The sequence below is a fragment of the Amblyomma americanum genome, chromosome 5 (assembly GCF_052857255.1).
Source record: "Amblyomma americanum isolate KBUSLIRL-KWMA chromosome 5, ASM5285725v1, whole genome shotgun sequence".
Classification (NCBI taxonomy): Eukaryota; Metazoa; Arthropoda; class Arachnida; order Ixodida; family Ixodidae; genus Amblyomma; species Amblyomma americanum.
The window spans coordinates 9096288-9120244 of NC_135501.1; the positions used below are offsets into that span (position 1 = coordinate 9096288).

The following is a 23957-nucleotide window of genomic DNA, read 5'->3' on the forward strand; positions in this document are numbered from 1 at the left end:
ATGCAGTGGTGACAGTGCTTTAGTCATCGGTGAACAATGAAGAGTGGGGCACGTCGAGTTGAAGAATTCTTGCACGCTGACAATGCAGTCATGACAAACGAAGAATTCACCGACGAGACGGTCATGGCAGCTGTCACCGGCAAGGACAGCAACGAATAGAGGAACTTTTTCAAGTTGCAATATAATAATAAAGGCTCGTAATTTTACCTACATTCATTCAGAAATCTGTATAATTCGAACTGGTGCTCTTGAAGTCTATCATTTAGGCAACGGCCTGTTTGTCCTAGGTAGCATTGTTGCAGAGCAGGGGAATGTTGTACACAACACCCTTCTGACATTTCGCAGGTTTCGTTCGGTGCTTCTTGGTGCAGGCGTTCTTCTTGCTGTCGTTGACGACTCTGCAGAGCCTGCCCAACTTTATCGGTGCTGTCAATACTACCGAGGCACCGTTTCTTTCCGCTACTTTTTTGAGGCAGTGAGGCATGTCGTGTATGTACGGAACGGCCATTCTTCGGTTGTTTGGCATGCTCTTTTCAATGTCCTTAGGGCAAACCCCCTTAATAAATCTTTCATGTTTTTATCACTTCTGCATTCCAGCCTTACCATTTTTAGTAACGTCCGTGCCTTTTTGTAACACGTGGCTTTTTTAGGTGTTCCATTGTCACACTCCGATGAGACTGCAACTGTAGGCGGCACCAGCGGCACAAGTAAAGGAGAATGGACGATAAAATCTTGTAAAAATACGTCATTTCCAAAGTAAAATTCAGTTGCAAATCTAGAGTTCGTCCCGCCTAGATTCCATCTGTGTGCGTTTTTTCTTGTGCACTGTGTGCATTGTACGTCGAAATATAGCAATCAACTAGCCCATTTAGGAGCCTTGGCAGTTACTAATTCTTGTACAGTGGGCCCTCTTATCCCTTCTTCTGTGTGTCAGAACCTTTCCACCTCCTACGTCAACTTGATTGCCCTGAGTGTGTGTCGTGCAAGGGTGTTTATCAATTGACAGTTTATCACGTGAACATTACAGTTCGTGCATCAACGGCGTTTATCTGCTTCCCACGTTGACCTTCGTGTTGTGTGCACCGACGGCAGTTTTTTCTGTGAAAAAACTTTTGAAGAGGGGGGGTGCACACCAAATCATCGTAGATTTTTTAACGCGGTGAGCCGACAGTGCTGCCTCGGACAGCGGAGCGGTGCACGTGCCTGCCCAGCGTGGCGCATGTGCACGTGCGAAGGGTGTGTGCGAGGCGACGGCGACAAAGAGCGTGGCGAGTACGAGGAGCGGAGAGCTGACGTGTCACAAAACTGAGGTGTTAAGGAAGACAGCGCAGCAGAGATCGTGTCATTGAAGCGTGGAGGTGGCAGCCGTCGGACGTTAGGTCCGTGCTGCCGTGACCTCCCTTGCATCACCGACGTAAGCTTATGTGGAGGTGCCAGCCGATGGACCGACGGTCCGTGCTGCCAAAAGGCACTCTTGGATAGCCTACTTGAAATCTCCGTCGTTTCGCGACGCCGTAGACGAGACCTGGCTACGGTTTTTCCTGCTACTGCCAAGTTCTTCGGGCTGCTGACGTGAATCCACCGGCATCTCCCTGTGTTCCTCTCCGTTCCTACTACCACCTGGCTCCGTTCCGCCGCTTCCTTCGATGCATCGCCAGCGACACGTCACACTACATCGACCCGCGTTTGCCCTCTCTGCAAGGCATCCCCGCTTCACCTGGGACGCTCAGTACCTGGTGAACTCTCTTTTTTATTCTTTAGTGCAGGGTTCATACACAATATTTGGCAGAAAATTCAAGGACATTTCAAGGACATTTCAAGGATGCAAAAAGGCAAAATTCAAGGAGTGTTAGCGTAATTTTATTTCCTCACGACTTAGGAAAGGAGCCCTATTTTCGCATTAATTTCTCTTTCAAGAGCTGTTATCTCCGCTTCTTTTTCTTTGGCTGTTCGACGCAAACTGTTGGCCTTGACAAGACAAGTCAGGTCATTTCTTGCTTCGGCGTCATTCGAAAAGTGATCCGCTGGCTCCTGCAAGCACTTAGAGTTTTTTCAGGCCTTGTCTTCTTCTCTTGCATGCTCTGTAGCTCTCGCTCGAGATATTTTCTCTTCAAGGTTACCTGCTGCACTACAGCTTGCTTCTTCTGTTCGTCCATGTATAATGCATACATATGCCTGGCTTGGCGCACTGATGACTTCAGTTCTTTCAACAATAGAACGTTAGCAGCCCACCGTGTGTTTTCACGGCCTCACAGATGACTCGTTGTGAGATATACGAGAACTCTGCCATATTTTCGACCGCGATGTGCTTGTTTACACTGAAACCTCTTTCTACTGAAGCCTGCCCATGGCTAAGCAAGAGAAGGACCTTCAGTACTACCCATAACATCGAGAACGGCGGGTCATGCTTCAAAAGGTGCACGAAGAGAACGTCAAGGCGTTCATGGTCTCTTTCATAATTTTGGAGTTCATGCCGTTTTTCTTGGCAGAACTGAATGTACTGTGCACACACAATATCTCTCTTGTGCTCAGAAAGAAGCTTGCTGTCACACAACAGTTAAGAACAACTTTAAGCTTCCCAAGGCACTTTCATCGTCCACAAAATCTCGGCTTCGATCACGGAATCATGGTTTCTGCAGTCTTCGTCAATTGTCGCAGCCCGAGAGGAAGTTGCCATGCTTTCATGCTGACAAGCAGCCTCGGACGTCAGATTTTCCGCTTGCATGAAACATGCGACGGATGAGCAGCCCTCACCTGCTGCAGCTTTAGATCAGTGCTTCGCGCCTTTCTGGTAGCTCTTCCAAGGCAGATTCTCCCATCGTTGCAAGGTCGACCGTCTTCTGACATAATGCGCACTTTGCTCGATAAGGATCGCTTGGCTCTGGTCTCACCCAGTGACGATAGTCCGTATGTTGCAGCCACGCGGGCTGAAACTTGCACTTCCCGCCTGGCATCTTGTCAAAGTAGACGCACAACGCAAACGCGAACTTCACTGAAATGGCGCGCATGAGGCTGACAGACACGACTGTAGTGCTTAAAAGAGCACTTTCTAGTGTGCCGAGCGCGGGTGTCGCAGTAGCACCGAGAGTGATGCCTGCCGCCGCCGGCCGCCTGGTGCGCTGCACTACGGGACTGTGCCGGACCATGCTGAGACATGGGCGGACTTCAGGCGAGGCACGACGCAGTCTCCCCATTTGCCCGACGATCTGCCTCTTTTATGTTCGTCCAAATCCGCGATGCGTTCAGGGCCTGCGGACGCGCTGGGTAATGAGACGAGCCGTTTCTTTCGGCGTTTGTCTGGGAAATCGCGGTTTTGCGACCTGTTTGAAGTCTCTTTAGACAGACGAGCGCACACATAGATGCAAAACACCCACTCACAAGAAGAAAAGACTCCAACAAAAGCGGCAGCAAGGCGTGAAATGAACTGCGCACTGCAATCGACGCGTAGCAATCAACGCATCGCAAACGAACGCGAGTCGAACGCCGCAAGGTTTAGCATGGTGCCGACAGGCATCGCCGTCTGGTGGCCCGTGGCAGCAGGCATCACTGCCTATGCCACCGTCTCGCGTTGGAGACGCTTGGTGGACGGCACACTAGAGCATATTCTAGGCACTACACGCCAACCGATCGAGCGATATGCCTCGCATTGGATTGGATTCGATTTTCAATGCATATTGGTTGCTAGACGACGTAGGGGCTGTGGGATTTAAAACCGAAACTTTTTGATGTTGCCCTTTAGTCAACAAAGCTCGTTTTCATGGACATGCGTAAGCGAAAGGGTCTTTAAAATAAGCGTGACTTGCGGAGGTAAGTCGTTAATTTTCTCTAGCGGAACAAATCCAATGGGATTTTCAAGGATTACAATGAGCAAACGGGTATTCAAATAGTTTCAAGGGCCTTTGAACTTTTATTGTCAATATCAAGGATATTCAAGGATTTCAAGGGGCTGTGCGAACCCTGGTAGTGTTGCACGCGTGTTGTTTGTGTGTGTTTCTTGGTGTTTCCTTTTCTTATTGACCCCTTTTCCTTTAAATTATAAATACGGATTCGTTTTGTTTTGTTTGATCTTTTTTTTTTCAACATTGTTATTGAGCTTCAAGGTTTACACAGACAAGAACGACACATACAGACAGGGCGCATACAGACTTTGCACCCTGTCTGTACATGTTGTTTTTGTCTGTGTAAACTGAGTAGCGCAATAACAATGTCGAAGATTATAAACCAACTAGGCCCATTTGAAGCTCTTTTTGATCTCTTTGTTTTCTTCGAACCTGCACGCGCCAGCGTTCCCCTTCGGAAAGTCGGGGATGCGTTACCAATTCGCGACACATTTAAAGGCTAATAATATTCAACAGCTGTGAGCAGTGGAGCGCCGCTGATAGAAGACACCATCATCCCTTCCTGTGCTTTTATGACGGGAATGCAGAACTGGTTGTGCAGTTGCGCCAATGGTGAAGGTGCTTGGTGAGCGCCATTTTACTGAAGGCAAGCTGGGGAGGAGAAAAATACTCCGCTCTTCCACTTGTTGCCAGTCTCAAATGGCAGAGGAGCCTTTATATTCAGACTTTTGCAGTTTTAAGGATTTTCATCCCTTTATCAATGCTGTTACCGGTGAAAAATCATCAGGACAGCACAAATAACAAAAGAAATTAAATGGCCAGTAGGAGTCTTCCACAAATGGGAATGTCCTCGCACCAATTACAAACCATCGGATATATTCAACCCATTTCAGGAATGATAGGTGCACAGAAGAAAGTCCAGTACCGATGTTGAGCCTTAGGCAAGCACAGGACAAGTGATTTTTCTACTCTACCGCATTGCTGCGCATTGTTTAACAAGCTGTTTTCCTTACTGTGAAATTACTGAGACCATGTCGTAACAGTGATGGTAAATTTACCTCAGTTTTATGTTAAATTTGACATGCTTAATTATCAGTGGTATGGCCGCGATGCAGCATGAAGAATAACGCATTGTGGGTAGGTCCGCAAACGGGAACTCGGTTTGTACATTGCAACAGCAATAACATCACAATATGGGCACTGCAAAATAATGGCCACCCCTTGAAGTTATCCTCCAATTCGAAGGCTTCCAGCGGATGTGTGTATGATGAGCAATCTCGAAAAAAGTAATTATAGAGGATCACGAAATAGCAATACCCTGGCTGCCACCGTGACCTCCGACTTCGATCAGGATGAGATGCAAAAATGCTCTTCAGCGCACATTCAATACCCCGAGAGGGACGAGGCAAATCAGCAGCCCATGGCATAGCCCAGCAGGTAAAAAGCAGCGTGACGTATGATTTATGTCCACCGAGACAAGATTGCAAACCTCGTAACAGTGAACGATAAACATGTCACTTGACCTGCTCAACTTAAAATTCTTTCATGCGATATGAAGGCACCTCACAGGCACCATCGGGAGATATATATATAAACATGAAACAAGCCGTACTGTGCAATGATCAGTGCGCGATGTAGGTGTGCTGCGGAAAGCCGTAGTGGACAAACATAACATAACCTCATCAGAGTGGCTGTTCGCGCGAGTTGGTTTGCCATGATGGAACATATAGCGCTAAGAAACCAAGACGAAAAATGAAAGAGACACCACGAGAGCTCGTGGTATCTCTTTAATTGTTCGTCCTGGTTTCTTAGCGCTATACGTTCCATCATAACATAGCGTGCATAGCACGAACGGTAGCTATGCATCTGGTTCCTCCACTGTACACTTGTGTGCACAGTTGCAATTGGAGTTACAATTCATAATTGGAAATATGTGCTCCTCAAGACTTGGGGTCAAGCTTCTGCACAGGTCATCGCGGCTGCACAGGTCATCGCAGTCATCGCGGCGGGCAATACAAAGAAGAATTATACGATACATCGGGAATCATGAACGCTTAGCACATACCGGCCCGCTTTTCGTAACCTATAAGGTCATTCCTGTCTTTTCATTATATGATTTCCGAATTTTGCGTACATACTTCTCTTTGACTAATTCATTTTGTGACTTTTTAATTGTCACCACTTCACTACAACCCCACGAACCAGCCGTATCCACATGAAACACAGAAAACTGGCACGTTCCCCGTTTCCGAACAAATTATAAGAACCAGTCATTGAAACATAACCTCCCCTCACTGTTAAACAAGTATAAATTTAACGCTAAGACCACAAGAAACAACTTGCGGGAACAATTTCTAAATGCATTGTAAAAACCTAAATGTTTGTCCAGCTTTTGATCACATTGTGTTTCTTTATCAAATACTGATACAAATACAAATTACGTCACCTACCATAGTTGGCTTTTGAACATGTAATATGCTCACTTCTATACAGAGTCAATTCTTGTATTGTATACACATGCCGTGTTTTCCTTGTACATAACATTGTATATAATATTGTTTTCTTGCCATATTGCAATTATGTATCTGCACAGCTTTACCTTGTTATGGTCTCTTGGGCCTCGTCAAGCTGTCCCGAGCAGCTTTTTGCCCAAGAGCTCCTACCATGTATATATGTAGTGAAATAAATGAATTTGATTTGATTTGATTATGCCTTCGGAGTTGCCCAACACTCTTTCCCTTCTCCCTCCTTTTCTCTTTCAGGCAAAGCCATTCTTACTGTGGATTCCTCTAACTCCTCACCTCTCCTACGACTTTCACGTTCGGATTCTTCCTTGCACCAAGTGCGTTCTGCATTTCTCTTTTCTCGACACTTATCCTGCTCCTGTTTAATCCACGAGAACAGTTCTTTACCTTTGAAGCTGAAGCTCCTTCCCTGCTCTACCAGTTTGTCAAACTCGTCCTCTGCCATCGTGCTCAGGAAACAGTGGACATCTAACCATTAGCACAGCCCTCTCTTCACCCTCTTGTCGGGTCCCTTTGGAGCCTCAGCCCTGAAACGTGGCTGACCGGCCCTGTCGCGGACGCCAATTAATGTCAACTACCACTCGTCGACCGGCTGCCTGGCGCAAGCCGTTGAGGCACAGCGGCCATTTCACGCTTCCCTGTGGCATAAAAGTGAATGTTGGACAACATTTATTTATTAAGCTCGGTCAGCCCGTGCGTAGTGCACGTGTGTTGGTGCATCGGTCATAGAGAAGGAACTCAATGGGTTGAAGGTTTAAAATAGTCTTTACTTGATGGCAAGGAACAACACAAAAAGGTAAATACGAACAGGGGGAGTAGTAGAAACAACAATACAAAACATGAAACGCGACAAGCAGGAGATGCGCAATATAAAAGTTAATCCGTCCAACTAGGACCAGAACAATAGAGGCACACACAACGTATTAGATGTAGGAATACCACAACGCTACATAGACAAGAAAAGGAAAAGTCCGCCCGACAGTGCGCATACGGGAGCCAAGGAGACTACTCCAGTTCGAGCAGCTGTAGGCGCGGCGATGGCTTGAAGGCAGCGGGCCTTGTGAAATGGAACACGTGCCTCGGCGCGGTAATTCAGCCCTCATTGCCCGCAGACACACCACCCAATCTCTTTCACTGCCTGTCTTCTCCCGACTGTCCTCAGCTCCCCGCCACCCGGACGGGCTGGTAGACAGCACACTTTTTCCCTCACATTATCAGGACGCTTTCTCCTTGTTTATCAGCACGGTAACACGGTAGAGGGGATGCAGTAACGTGCAAAGCTTCCCCGGAGCCCACCAGAGAGCCGCTCCTTACAAGATGGCAGGAAGGAGCACAGAAAACTTACGTCTTCCATGGCAGCCATCGCCGAGTCGGCCAGGCCTGCACGCTCGAGTTTCGACAACCAGCGCATCCACACCACCGTCCTTGAAATCACCATGCTTCCTTAGAATTCCAATGTTACTTTCGTTTGCCGAGCTCTGAGAGAGACCTCAATGGATGCCCCGCAAGGAGCCGTGCTGCAACCCTGCTGCTGCTCTATGTGAACACTCTCCTCTGCTCTCACCCAATGGGCTGGTCTCTGACAACTGCTGATCTCTTACTTGGATTATGTGGTTTGTTGGCTCAGGAACAGAGCAAAACACCAAGCTGCCACGCAGCGTTCACAAGCACCACAGTGGCCGCTACATTACACCCATATGCACAGCCCAAGACAGCGCCAGTGCTGGCTTTTAGGTTGGATTCATACGGGGCACCACCAGCAAAGTAAGATGGTGGCGTTTATATGGTTTTCTGACAAGAAATACTTGGCTGTGGCGGAAATTTCACTTTGGGCAACAATTAAGAAAATTTTCACAAGTACCCAACCTCACAATATATTCGTGGTTATGTTATGTTTTTCCAACGTGGTAATTTCACAACACACCTTACTGTTTGGAAACATGAACAATCTGAATTATGAACTCTGACCTGGATTGCGCCCGCTGAGGTGGTAGGCCAACCGATCTGTGACCTCGTACTGGCTCTCAATGAGGCGGGCCTCCAAGTCCGTGTGACCAGCTTCCCTGGACGAGAACACGCAAGCAAAGGTCACAGGGCAGCAACCTGACTGGAGCAAACCTTTCCTTCAGTGAACAGCGAGAGGAACCCTTTAATGAAAGAAAACCACTGGCATACTACTTTGCATGGGGAAGGGAATTTGGGAGATAAAGGCACTAGGAGAGCAGAGCAGGAAAGGTAAAATAAATGTAATAAAGAGGGGAAAGATAAAATGCGGCCATTAAAAGCGTAATCGGCAAGTAATGATGTAGCATATGAAACATGAAGTGTATAGTCCGACAAATGGGCTGACAAAGGTTGCTGCGTGAAGAAGACATGAGGGTAACATGCAAGGTGAAACTAGAGGTTGTCGAGGCGCGTCCAATGCCATCTAAATATGCAAACACAAAGTTCATTGCATGTTTCTGTTGCCTAAGGCAGGCTAAGGGACCCAAACCCTGTCCATTGTTAGATGCACTGGAAAGCATCTCCATGCAATGTTCATAGTATGCACGAGACAAGAAGGTGACATGACGAGAGCACGTTGTGTCGCCTTCTCGTCTCGTGCTCCCATTGTGCGCTGCTACATGAGGGTGGAAAACCAACAATCCCAATCTGCTGTTGGAGCATACGCAAGGCGCTCAAGCAGGATGTGTTCCACAGTTGCCACAAGGCAGATTGTGCACTTGACCAAATCGGTATCACAAGCCATTTCTAAATGCAGCTTTCAGGCAAAGAGAGAACTGCTCTGCAGTTCAGAGGTAGCAGTGCTCAATGGCTACAACAGTTAAAGGTGCAGGCATGCAGCAAGCCTGCTCCTTTCTCTCCCATGACTCTCTGGGGGGGTTCCAGGTTGAGATTGCTTTCAGACGAGCCAAGCCTCCAGAATGGTCTCATAGGTGGCAACCAGAGCAAGGCTCAGGTCACCATCCTGCTCTCAGGGCTGAGATGGGGGAGCCCAAGGGGCAGGTAATGTGGTTGGCGTCCTCGCAAAATGTGAAGAGACGAGAGCAGGCAAAGACATCCAGAAGAGCATATCTGTTTGGTTGAGACGTATGGTAGGCAGTAATCAACTTATGTGTCGTGGAGTGCCAATGGGGAATGTCATCGACAGCTTTGGAAAGAAAATATTAAGAGTTGTGCACAAGCTAACACAATCCATGGCAGTCCATCTATTGCTGGAGGTATTTAAAGAGATGGTAGATGGGTTAGATAGGATGTGGACAAGGCCCACTAGGGGCTATGGTACAGTCTGGCACTCGTCGCACGCATCAACGTAGTGGGAAAGAGGGTGATAGAGGTGGTGCCGAAAGAATCAATGCTAAAAAGACAGCAGTGCAAAGGGCACAATGAGAAGGAGGTCGAGGCAGCATCCCACCATCATCCTTGAGGACAAAGCACCACATTGAATAATCACATGTGAAGGAGAGAAGTGGTCGACAAAGGTGCATTCCCTAGTGCAGACCATGGTCCAGTTTTTGGCCTATGTCACATCACATTCTACTTCCAGCCTGTCACGTCCACAGCTTTGTGTTTCTGGCAACATACCTCCAACCTTTGGCCATCATGTTAATGAACATAGCACTACACCTAATCTGCCTGTCGCCATCTGCAAAGGTGAGAGCAGGTGCAAATAAGTGGATTAGGAATGCAATATTCACCAACACGGTGGCAAAAGACGGCAGCAGACCACTGACAGATCGCAAGTAGAATGAATCCACCTTATTGAAAAGCAGCTTTCTTCACCAATGTGGAGACCGTCGCTGCAGAGAGAGATAGAGAGAAACAGAAACAAAGGGGAAGGGAAGAGGATGTGCACAGAAATTTTATAGCCCTGAATACAACCCCAAAAGTGCATTCACAACTTTCCTCTGAGATTTTACACTACCATGTAATAGTACTGCAGCCAGTGAGGTCTCTGTATCGTTGCGTGCAGCAGACGAGACACGACCAGAGGCTCCGAGCAAAGGGACCAGAAGAACCGCCTCTTTATTGAACGGCCACGTATACATGCACTGGTGTGCTCTCTCACCAACATGTTACGAGCATGACTGTCATCGCGTACATCACAGGGTCGTAGATACGAGGCCCGCGCTGCACCAGATACAATACAGTCTCGCAAAAGATTGATGGACATAAATAGAGCAGAAATGGCCCAGAGAGAAATGTGCCTGTCCCATGACCACACCGAGACTGCGCTGGAAGGAAGCCCTTTAGGAACCACCACGTCTGAATCAGGATGACCACAGCCCAAGATGTGATCACATGATGTGTGAAAGAGGCTCGCATGGCACAAGAGTGAAAACATTGTGAAGGGCATCCATTGTAAAGACCTCTAAACTGATACAACTTGTCAGGTGCAGTGAAGACTGATCCAATCTTTGGGCAACCCTATCAAGATGACAAGAATCGATGCCACGAGGATCCTTTTCCATCACAAGTACAGTACGAGGTATCAGTAACGTCCTTAGCAACCACTTGTGCCCCCTCAGCCTGTATAACATGTCACTCGGAGTGGGACACACACAGCATGATGGCTGGCAGGGAATGGGACTTGATGGGTATTTCACAACTGACATGGTAAGGGAAGGCGCTGACTTGCAACTGAAATCTTTATGCGTAAGAAACAAAAATGCAAACGTACAACTGACCCATGTCAACATTTACAGTCAAGACATTTACATTTACATTTGACATTTACATGTCAACGTTTACAGCTGACACATTTGTCCAGAAGCCTTACTATTCCATTGTTTCCCTTGCCAATGAATCGTGCTTTCTGCCTATCATGATGCCCTCTTGATACAACGGCCTGCATGCATTGGTGTCATCTTTATCTCTGACGTTTCAGCAGTGTTTTGCCATGCAACCTAAGATGAGGACACGTGCAACGTTGTAATCATGCTCCTTTAATCTTTCACTGAGACATCGGCCCACTTGGCCGATATGACTTCTTGACAAGAAATGAAACAATCACCGTCATCAGCGCTGTGTTGTGTCCTCTCTATTGTGTATCGTCAATTGTGCTGTAGTTATGGGATAGGAGGGGCATCACTGTGCGTTACAGCAAGAGCTTCTCCCAGATTGATGTGCATCTTATGTCATGCTCATGAATGCCTCCGTCAAAGGACACGTCAGTCGAGGCCCAAACAAGGACGGCGTAATGCAGATATATGGCAACGGTCAATTGGCGAAAGCGTGGCCACTGATATTCCAGACAGGGGCATTTATTCTAACATTCAACGGAATACCGTCTGGTCAGGATTAGGTCCCTGACCAAGTCTAAAACAAACGAAAATTAGGTTTCAGGTCCCTTGTTCATAATGAGACTGTCTTGGAAAAAGACGAGACTGCAGACAAGGCTGTCCTTAACAAAAGCACTGAAGTTTGGGCCAGTTGGTAATGATTCACCTTGAGAAAACGAAGCAGCACGAAAAAACGGGGACGAAAAAGACACACATACGACAGAACGAATGCTGCACTTCTGATTTTTATTGAGAATACCAAAGCTTAAGTACAGCGCTACTATCACCTCGTGGCAATCAACCACAATGATTCAAAAACGCCATTTCATTATCAAGAAGAAACAAGGAAGCGGTGCTGACACACTGACCACCTGCTTTTCTGATGTTATATGCTTCAATAATCTCTCTTTCCATCCGATCTCTTCCACGCCCAAGAATTTTAGCTTTTCCGAAATATGGGTTTACACTTACAATCCCGGCAGTGGATAGCAAGATGGCCACTCTTCCCTTCTTTCACCAGATTATAATGCTCCCTAGCTCTCTCATTAAAACAGCGTCCCGTTTGACCAATGTACACTCTATTGCAAGTGAGCGGAATGCTGTACACTACCTTAGTAGTGCAACGGGTGAAAACAAGTTGGTGGTTTATAGTGCAACTCGGCCTTTTCTTACTAACCATCATTGGGCAAACTTTTGATAGCTTGCTTGGGGCGGAGAAGAGCACGTTAACACCGTATCTGCTTCCAACTTTCTTAGGATTATGAGAAACTCTGTGAAGATATGGAAATACTTGAGTTGGCAGCCTCTGGTCTTGCTTATCCGTCTTTTTGATGCACTTTTTCCTTTGTAGCAGCGTCTCTGCAACAGCTGACAATAAATCTGGAGGAAAGCCGGACATGCGCAATCGCTCAGTTTGCATTTGGACACTTTCAAACATTTGATGCGGACATGACTTTTCCAAAGCGGAATTGAGGCAATTCTTGGCTATTGCTCTTTTGATTGTTTTTGAATGAGTGCACTACTGTAAGGGAGGAGTGCCTTTTGTGACCTAGGATTGTACATCCAGCATATATGCCCGTCCAAGAAATGAATTCTCAGGTCAAGGAACTGTATACAGTTTCCACTAGGGAGTTCAAAGGTAAACTTTAAGCCTTTTGCAACCGTTTTGAACGATGCGAGAACATCAGCAACAGCTGACTATATTTTATTAAATCTACAATTTATTCAAAACACCCGCTCTCTTTAAAAACTTAAAAACCTGTGAAATGTCAACAAGTGTATGTTCGCCTAAGAGCCAAGTTGGATGGAATGGTACATGTTCATTGTAAAAAACTGCTAAATGCTTTTTCCACAGTGAAGTTTTCTGCATGAAAATAAAATGTGGTTTACTGTTAGTACAGCTACGCATAATTCACAATGGGGCTTGTCTTATTTTGTCAGTAGGAAATTATGTGTGAGGTGTGTGTGTCCTATACGAAGACAGCAGATAATCACTTCCTGGTGGGTGTAGGACTTCCATTCACCTAAAACTGGTTTTACAACATGTAGTTTGTTATTTATTTCGTTGCTCCATGCAGAGTGCCATTTTTGTCTTATGCTACCATGAACAAAGTTAATGCAATCTGTAAACGGTATAGTATTTACTATTCATTTCATTATCTTCTTGTCACAAGCTTGAGAAGCACACAAGTCTGTTTTCTCGTTGCGTTCAATCCCAATATGGTTCAGGACCCAGCAGAATTTTATGTTTTGTCCTTGGGCTGTGGCTGATATAGTGTTGTGTATGATGGGCCCAAGTATAGGAGTGATTGCATTTCTAGAGCGGAGAACAGTAAGTAAGCTTAAGGAGTCTGTGTAAATAGTACTGTTTGTGAGATTCTCCTTTACTATTTGTTGAATGGGTACACTGTAACATTCGGCAGTGAAGATTGATGCACACTGTGGAAGCCTTACTATTTCACTGCAATTCCCTTACTGCGCTTCAAACGCACACATCTGTTTTTGAGCCATCTGTATAAAAAGCAGTGCATCTTCCCTCGAGTACAAGAAATTCTTGTATTGGCATGCAATGGTGACACAAGTGGTCAACCACTATCCGCACATCAGAAGAGGCAGAGACAAGAGTAGTCTGCGCCCACAAGAGATGTCCTCTGGGGGCTGCGTCAGCTAATTTTCTAAACTGCACGTGGCATAAGTGCTGATCATCCAGGAGTGTGGAAGGAGGTTATCACAGGGGTCATGTGGACGGAGGGGACCACCATCCCAGTTAGCCTCCAGCCGGCAATGTGTTGGGAACAGTTTTCAACTTCTCAAAGCACTGACAGTGCAGTCTTTACAGACAAGCATCGCTCTGAGCAGTCATGGTGGCACAAGCTGCCATGACGGCCAACTGGGCTGACCAGCCCCTCAGCTGTGTAATGGCCCATACACAGCACCTTGACAGCACTGATCTTTCTACACGCATTAACAGGGTGCCAGTGCTGTCCCCAGTCACAATGGAAGCAAAGCAGAGAGGATGCTGCATTAGCTTGCCGCTTGGCTGCTGTCACCCTGCTGGGAGCATTCATTTCCCTCATGCTGCTAATGTTGCCATGTAATTTGCTTACCGTATGCATATTTAGAGGTAACATAATCAGAGTACCCCTCTCTGGTACAAAAAACCATTTTTGAAATACTGAGTACAAGCACAGCAGAAACCAGGAAACCAAAACTGAAACTGGGTTCTGGCCAAATTATGATGTCACGACATAGTAACCTATGAAGTCACGGACAGTGTTCCAAAACTTATCATCTGCGTGTTGATTGGCTAAACTGACGACTGTAATTGACAGAATGCATCACTATTTGTCTCAAGTGGCCAAAAACAAAAGTGAAAGTTTGTCCTTTCAGCAAAAGCAGAGAACACATGCCCGTAGGAACTGAGGGCATGAAACAGAGCATTCATTTCTGCTGCAACAAGATGGCCACTTGGCGCAGTGCTGCCGGTAAGGTGAACAAACATCCAGGGCAATGCCTGAGACCAGAATCCACCTCTGCTCAACTCCATTCACGTCAACAATCAGCAGAGTCTCTGCAGCAGAGGCTCTTCCTTTCATCCCTCTGAACAATGGCTGCAAGTATGGAGATCTCGATCTAGAAATGTTCTTTTGCGCAAATAAAACGACACACGAGAAAGGCGACACACACACACAAGCGCAAACTGTCAACTGGCTTTATTGGCGGAAGGCCACACCTTATAAAGGCCGAAGAATGGGGTGATATACCATGAAAAAAGAAAAAAGAAAGAGATAACAAAACAAGGTGCGAAAAAGCCACTAAAGCAGAACGCATGCGCGGGCAGACATGCGTAAGACATGAAAAGAAACATTTGTGAAAATTAACAGTTAGCCGCTTTAAAAAAGGCGATCTCCGCCGCGAACAGAGATAAAAAGAAGGTTCGCTGATGCACTTGCCACCAAGTTTCTTTATATGACAGGCTTCTAGGCTAATCCGTGGCGTCTTATCTCTACTCTTGCCAAGAACCTTCGTCTCTTCAAACCGGGCCACACATTCTTCACAGTTACTAACGTGCGCAACCAAATGCACGTATTTGTCCTCTCGGTTTTCTAAATTTAGGGCGTGTTCCCCCAGACGCATTAATAACTCATCATGGCTAATGTCCCTTAACACTGATAAATGCCAGTTAATGACATTTAGCCGTAAACGGTCTAATTACCTTTTCACTTACTCGCTTAACAACAGTCCAGTCACTCTTGCGTCATCGTACAAGTACCTTGGCGTTCACTTTTTATCTAATCTCTCATGGAAAACCCACATAGAAAAAATTGCTGCCAAAGCTAGCCGTACATTAGGTTATTTAAAGCGTAACCTCAGAGGTGCGCCTTCTTCCACAGGCCAGCTCGCATATCAGACATTCGTCCGCCCTCAAATTGAATACGCATCTTCCATTTGGTCACCTCACCAACAGTACCTAATTAATTCCCTAGAGCGCGTACAAAATCGTGCCGCTCGCTTCATTTCTCGCAACTATTGCCGACATTCCAGTATAACTAACATTAAGGCTTCGTTATCCCTTCCATCCTTAGAATCTCGCAGAACAATAGCACTTATCTGCCTCTTCCATAAAATTGTTTACAGCCATCATTCCTTCACACTACCCCATACAAAACCGGCCCGCATATCTCACCGATTGCATAATCACCTCAGTTTTAAGCGCCTTTCGGGAAGGACCACTGCATTCAACTCATCAGCCCTGCCCCGTGCAATCATTTATTGGAATAGTCTTCCTGATAACATTGTTCACATCTCAGATCATGTTATTTTCAAAGAAAAAATAAGTAGCATTTTCTTCTGAAGTGTGTTCTGTAGTGCGTTTTTCAATTTAGTTCTATTTTCTGGTTGGTTGCTTGTTCTTTGTATAACGATGTTAAAATAACCATGTTCTACTTGCTTCTTTTTCCCACCCCAGTTATGTAACCCCCCTCACATAATACTCCAGTCAGAGCCCGTGAGTTATTTGAATAAATAAATAAATAAAAGACGGTCATTCAGACAACGTCCAGTTTGGCCGACATAAAACTTTCCACAAGACATAGGAATGGAGTAAACCACTCCAGTGGAACACCGAACGAACGGTTTCTGGTGCTTCTTCAGACACCCACGTTTTTTTGCGTCACAAATGCGTGGGCAGAGCTTTCCCAATTTGTTGGGAGCCGAGAACACGACAGGTACACCGTGTCTGCTTGCAACTTTTTTGAGGTTGTGCGAAATTTTGTGGATATACGGCACGACCTCAGGCCTAGGGGCCTTTTGTTGAGTTTCAGCAATTTTTGGCCCTGCTCCACGTTTGGACTTCTGTAGAATGGCCTCGGCAACGGCAGTCAGAACCGACCAGGGGAACCCTGCAGCCAAAAGCCGGCTTATCTGATGATTAAAACTGTCAAACATTTGATGTGGACACGATTTTTGGAGAGAAGATTCCATACAAAGCGAAGCAATTCCTCGTTTTATAGTCTTGGAGTGCGCCGAGTCATACGGCAACAACTTCTTTTTTGCACGTGGATAATAGCCCCAGCAGACGTGTCCTTCAGAGAACGTTAATCTGAGGTCTAAAAACTGTAAAACCGAAACGTCGGGCAGTTCATGGGTAAAAGTCAAACCAAGACCATGTCCGTTAAAAGTATCTAAAACTTCACCTACTATAGAGGGGTAGGTGAAGGTCTTCTGCTTTTTTAAAAGTACTAAAAAATCGTCTACATACCTAAATACCTTTAAAACTGTCCCGCTCTCCTTAAAAGTCTGCTCCAGCCGCTTATCTACCTTAGCTAAAAAAAAAAATATCGCACAGGATAGGAGCTACGCAAGACCCTATACAGATGCCATTTCGCTGCAAGAAAGGCTGGTCGTTAAAAACAATAAAAGTAGCATTCAAGTAAAACTGCAAAAGTGCTAAAAAGCCAGTTGACAGTTTGCGCTTGTGTGTGTGTGTCGCCTTTCTCGTGTGTCGTTTTATTTGCGCAAAAGAACATTTCTAGATCGAGATGAACAACCAACTCGCCCAACAGGAAGTTTTAATGAAGTATGGAGATGGCCATGCACTTACTTTTGAAATTAGGTTTTTCAGCAGAACAGAGTTGGTGAACATTTAGCATTCTAACGACGTGAAAAACGAGGACTAGGCAAGATACTCACCAAGTGCTGACTATAAACTAAATTTTTATTAGGAAAGACTCATGCTTATAAAGCTTTAAACTCAGTGTGCGCAGATGCGCAAGGCATAAAAAACACACACACACACACACAAAAAACAAAACCAGTCAAACTGCACACTTGCATTAACCTCCTCTGGCTGCAATAGTTCCGTCAGGACAACCATTTCGATCAAGTGTACCGCTGCCGAAGGTATTTCCCGACACAGTTGATTTCTGTGCCTGTGGACACCGTCGATGCACCCGTACTCCAGTGAACGTACAGTATTAATTATTTCCTTTGTCACAGTCACGGCAATGAATGGCAACACTGAAAAAAGTGGCCTTCAGCGACCGTTCGTGTTCTGCGAGAGAACCACCTTCCCATCTGCCCAAAGTAAACTATTCAACACGAGAGCGGTACTTTGTACACAACCCTGCGTTACACGGCACGTATCTGCTGGTGTGTTTGACCTTCCTGCATTGACTCATCCAGCTTCTTCCCGACTGCGGCATGTATCTTACCGACCCTGTGCTCAGCTGTGAAAACCTGGCCGCAACTTTCTTGAGACGATGAGAGATACAGGATAGGAGCGATCTTCCTCCTTTTGTTACCGGAACCTTCTCAGGCCTTTGTGCAACCAACCCTCTTTCATCCACACCAGGAGCCTTTCCGCCAGACTCCTTAAGCCTTGCAACCTGTGTGTAGAAGCTGTCTTTAACAAGGTGTGGGCAAGACTTCTTCAGTGACGATCCATGCCATCCTCAGCAAGCCTCGAGTGACCAGAATTTTCAGCACAACTTCATTCAGAGAAAGCCCAGAAACTGGATTTGCTGACTCTTGGGCATTTTCTTTGAAAAGCTTCAGCAGGTCTGCTGATGTTCTCATGTCACTGCCTTCCCCAGTGAAAACCAGGAAGTCGTCTGCCAAGAAATGTTTCACTAACAGGTGGGGCAACCCTCAACCCTCAAGAAAACCGTCAACGGAGACACCATTGGAATTCACAAACGCAGCCTCGTCGTTGGCCTCGGTTATGCACTGTTTCACTGCCCTCATCAGGCTGTCATATGGCAGCGAGTAGAGACATCGATGCTCAGCACGGAGAAGGTGCCTGGATATTTTTTGCATGAGGTAATCAACAATGCTACTCAAACATGGGATCAGGACAGGGTCCCCAATCGTGAGAGACGAGTTGTTTCTGAAAAAATCCAGAAACCCCCTGCTGCCACATCAGACGTTAGAAGACGATGGCACAGAACGGAATACCTGCTGGCTTGTGTGATTCAGCAGTGAAAAACCGCTCCAGCTGGAACCCATCAGTCACCTGCACCCCTCAGACTGCATTCACTCAATAGAGTGAGGTCAAGGCTTTGTTCACTTCCACTTCTCGGAACCACACCGAAAAACCCTGGTTTGTCTGGAAGACAGGTAATCAACCAAAGGTCTCAGAGTGGCCTGGCCCCATCTGCTGTGCCTATCACAACTTTTGCACAGTCAAGAGTGCAGAGGTGCTTGTCAGCTTTTGGAGCTAGACTTGAGATGTGGTGAGCCAGGGGCTTCCATTGTTGGCTCTAGGCAAAACTTTGGCCCCACTTCCAATGTGGGATCCAACCGCTCTTCCAGAACCAACAGCTGTGTTGTCCCTCTTGCTGGGTTTGGCAACGGCAGTCTTCCAGACCGTCTTTATCCAGTCTGCCAGACCACCATGACCTCCATCAGTTCCACAGGCGGGTCTGCCTCCACCATTCAGATGACAAAATTCCCAGCAGTGCTCGGCACAAGGAAACCGCAATAAGGGTGGTTAACATTACTGGGTTACTGCAGAAAAGCGTTCAAGACAGAAAGAAGCCCAACAAACAGGAACATTTAGCCTTCTGAAGGTGCACTATCAAACACGCCAACAGATGTGTCTGTGCTACAGAGGGGTTGTGTACAAACTACCACCCTCGCTACCACCTACAGCATAAAAAACCAACTAGCCCAAGAAAAGACGATTCTGACCTATATTTCAAGTACATCGGGCTCTGTCTCTTCTCTTTCCCATCCTTCTGTCTTGGTTAGTCTCGCTGCCGTCGCCATCTACAAATCACGATCTCTTTCGTTCTGCCTCAGGCACAAGTTCCTCCCGGATGACGTTAAGGCGATTCTAGGAGGGTTCGCCCCCTCGTCAAGCCATGGGATACGCCTCATGAAGATACTTCGCTCCGAGTGGCGAAGACAAGCAAGGATCTACAAAAATGACCTGTATGTGTTGCTACGCACCACCACACCAGAACGTCAAGCCGACAGGGATTTCCAGGCATACCTTCGCATCGCCTCACAAACGACAGAGTTCATGTGGCAGCAAGCGTTGCAGTATCTTCGGAACACAGCCCCGGAGAAGCCTCGCACGGTTCGAAGGGACGTCACTACTATTGGAGATGTCCATCTACCTGAGCACGTGAAGAATGTCCTGGCATTGGGCCCCAAGTTCGCCGTAGAACCTCGGAAGACGGCACCGGAGTTGCTTGCCATGGTCCATCAGGTCGTGAGGAAGGCACCAGACAGTGAACGGAGCAGATGCGTTTCGGAAGGAGTGGACGTGCTTCTTCGTCGGGATTCGACAAGAAAACATCTACCTGTGCGGCAGGTGACATCCTTCTTATGCGAGAACCAGCTGCGTGTTCTTCCGGAGGATAAAGAAGGTGGCCTTGTTGTGTGCTCCAGGGAAATGTTCGGACTGAAAGCCCTTGACGCCATCAGAGGAGTGTTCCGTGAAGATTCTAAGGTACGCTTACCAAAATTGAAACAAACAGCCAAAACATTGTGTGAGAGGCTGAACCTGACCCGTTTAGGCCGAAGCATTGACAGCTCCGAAATCAATAGCCTTCATTTCATGTTTTCCGCTAAGACGCACAAGCTCGGTTGCCCTTTCAGAGTAATCGTGTCAGAAACAGGTTCATGACAGAAAGCAATTTCCCAATTCCTGCAAGACAAGCTGAAGACCATCCCTTTTGATGATCCTTTCCAGATTAAAAGCTCGGTAGATGTCATAGGGTTTCTGGAAGGCCAGAATCACAAGAACTTGCAAGCATGTTCTATAGATATTAAGGACTTGTATTACTCTCTTCCGCAGAAGGAGTTACTTTCATACCTTGAAAATAGCATCGACAAATTTGGCTCTGTAGCTTTCCAGAATGCAGTTGGGATGAGTGTCAAGTCGTTTTTAGAAATGCTTACTTTCTACCTTGGATCCACTTACGTAACTTGGAATAACGAAATATATTTGCAAAAACAAGGTGTATGCATAGGTTCCTGCTTGGCACCCATCCTCAGTGACATTTTTTTAGGCCGTAAAAGGTGTTTAGATATGTAGATGATTATTTAATTATTTTTGATGATAGCAATGATTCTTTCCAGGCAGATGTAACGCAAGCATTGTTAGTCTTTCAGAGATTGTTCGAGCCACTCGAGTTAACGCATGAGCTGCCGACTAACGACACCATCCGGTTCCTAGATTTAAGTATCACGTGTACGAGAGATCATATCTGCTGGACATACGATCCATGAGGCAAAAAAAGTGTCCTACCGTTCAACTCGGCACATTCTAAACTAGTAAAACGTTCCATTATTAACCTGTGTTTGACAAATGCTTTGCAAAAATCCTGTCCACATACCATGGAGCGCAGTTTTTATCAAGAGACTGCAAGGTTGAAAGAAAGTGGTTATTCGGAGCAGATCATCATCTCGGTGGCTGAAAGAATCTACAGGGAAGTGAAGAGTAAAAGCAAGGGAAGTATGAAAGCTTCGGCTGAGAGTCAACAAAAACGAAACCTGGTTGTAGTACCCTATTTGCACAGCATCTCCCACAATTTGAAACGAATAGGCAAAAAAGTGAAGTTGAGAGTATTGTTTGCAGCCCCGGAAAAGCTGTCAAAGCTTTGCAAGCTTACTCAGACGTGTAGTACACCACGTGTGCAGTGCTCCAAAAAACACCGGTCTCCGTTTGTACCTTGTACCAAGGGTGTGGTGTATCAGATTCCGTTAAGCTGCGGGAAAGTCTATATAGGACAATCGGGCCGATGCCTTAACGACCGACTCCGAGAACACAACAATAATTATGACAATCTGCGCAAGAGAAACATACGAGAAGGAAATCTCGCTGTACACTGCAGCGAATGCAATAAGTGCATACCACGGTTCCAGGACACTACGATTTTAGGTAGAAGCAGCGATCAGACCACGAGGGAGATTATCGAGGCAAAAGCCATCCAACAGAAAGGGGACATGTGCGTCAGCGCTGTGTCCTTAGTACTCCTGGATAAAGAACTTGGATTCTTGCACGCCACAGGCGCGCACCTGTAAATTTCAATACTCTTTAAATAATGGGTCTTATGCTGTTTTAGTTAATGTGTTTTTATACCGTTTCAGCCGTTTTTTTGTCAATATATTTTCTTTTTTTCTTTTCTTTTTTTTGTGACAACGAGAGCTCATATACAGCTTCACCCTGCTTTTGCATTTTGGTATCATAGTTTTTTGGTAGTTTTTTCGAATGTTGTTCCTTCGCTGTTGTTGATCATGACACCCTTTAGGTGGTTTAGGCGGCATGTGTCTTTCAGTGTTTTCCATTCATGTTTTTTCAGGGTTTTTTATCTAGAGTATCAGTGATTTTAGATGGCACATGTAGTAGGACGTTTTGACATCTTCCGAGTCACATGTTAAAAATTTTTGTATAAAAGTCGCTTATTTTTCCAATAAAGCTCAGTTGAAAGTCAGCGCTGTGTTTCGTTCCCTTTTCTGTCCGTCCGTGTTTCGTGTGCGCTGCAAACACCTACAGCATGAAAAACCAACTAGCCCAAGAAAAGACGATTCTGATTATGGGAAGGTGTGCCAAAGTTCGTCTCAGAGAGCACGAGCAGCGCTGGAGGCCACTTGTTCTAATCTTGTCAAGCATTGCCGCAAAGAAAATGCTAATACCATATGCTCACCGGAGCAGGGGGGCATCGATGTTGACCACAGGCACAGAAATCAACTATGCCAGGAAATAGCGGAAGCATATCTCATCACCACATTGCACACCCTGTGTGTCGCCACACATTAAGTGGCATTAAACCCAATCAGGCTGGATTGTCCTGACGGAACTATTGCAACTTCATGAGGTTAATGCAAGCATGTGGTTTGACTTGTTTGGTTGCTTTCTATGTTTTTTTTTATGCCTTGTATGCCTGCATGTGCTGGGCTTAAAGGGTTTATAAGCATGAGTCTTTCCTACTAATAATTCGGTTGATAGTGAGTGCTTCGTACTTTGCTTGGTCCTTGCTGTTCAAAACTAGGTTTCAACTCGATCAGATAAGAACAGTTTATGAATGATATAGTCCAGGCCATCTTTATCCGTCCACCAACTCCCTTCAATCACCAGGGATTAAGGGGCTCGGAGGAGGAACAATAACACGGGAACTGCAGCCGTCAATGTCTGGCAGTTGTTTTTACTGCACGGGCATGCAAATATGTTTCATATCCGGTTCATACTCGACACCAGAAACTGATAACTGGGAATTTCCAAACAGCATTTTTCAGCAATACAACAGCACAAATTTGGCTGTGGCAAAACCACAATATTCTGGCAAATTATCCCAAGATTGAGTTTAAAGTTTCAGGAAAACAGTCAAAGGCATCTTCTCTACTTCCTTCTGCATCGTTTATCGCTTGGACCGATCACATTCGGACAATGCTAGACTTGGACATTGTGTCAAATTCCACAAGTGGGCTTTCCCACACCTGGAACCTGATGACAGGTAAGGCTAATCTCGCCCGCATAAACAAGACGGCCGACCACCTAATTGGTACAATCACAACGCAAAAGCGAGTTTATTTTTTGCTTGCTTATTTCATCATTCCATAATGCACTACATACCTAAAGCCTATACCGTGACACTTGCTCTGTCACCTCCATGACTCTTCTAGCGTTAATTACACCACCTAGCTTTGGTCAACTATGACATGCCCACTAGCAGAATTTTGCATGAAGGGGCGAGTCGAGGTGTCGCAGCTGCTGGGCCAGCGACTGTGCAAACAGTGCACTGTAGCTCTACTCGCACCTCTTATGTGCGCGAAACGGCATGCGTGACATTGACTGGAGGGTCTCTGTTGGAAAGCATAAAAATTAATGTTCTGAATTCATAGTGCTGTGGCACCGGAAGGACAAGGACGTAGGCAAAGTGACGACAACACAAATGCTCGTACCAACTCATCCAAATTAATGTTCTGGTCTGAGTCACGTTGAACTATTAGAAACAGCATGAGAGAAGATGTGGACAGCGATAAGGAATACTTACAGATAAGATGGGCGCTCACTATCAACTCATTTATTCAACCAAGAAGGGACATATAGGTACAGCCATCACCCATGCACAACATCTGTCACACGATCAAGCGATAAACCTACATTTTTTTCCGTGCAGTCATTGCTGATTAGCAGCACACACCACAGTTCTACACACACAAAAAAAGCAAAACAATATAAAACCGGCCTGTATAGCAACGAACAGTCGTATATCTCTTGGCCAGGCTGTATCAATAAAGGCGGAAACAAAAAAACAGGTAAATCCATTCATAATAAAGCTATGTAAAAAAAGAAAAAAGGC

The 23957-nt window shown here is 46.0% G+C and overlaps 1 protein-coding gene across 4 annotated transcripts in view; it reads right to left on the reverse strand.

Moving 5' to 3' along the window:
- The window catches only part of Git (ARF GTPase-activating protein GIT1), a 359911-nt gene that overhangs the window by 276371 nt on the left and 59583 nt on the right, over window positions 1-23957 (reverse strand). For all 4 annotated transcript variants that reach the window (XM_077664585.1, XM_077664586.1, XM_077664588.1 and 1 more), the window contains one exon: window positions 8333-8427. In XM_077664585.1, the coding sequence (XP_077520711.1) occupies window positions 8333-8427 (95 nt within the window). The remainder of the gene's footprint in view (window positions 1-8332; window positions 8428-23957) is intronic.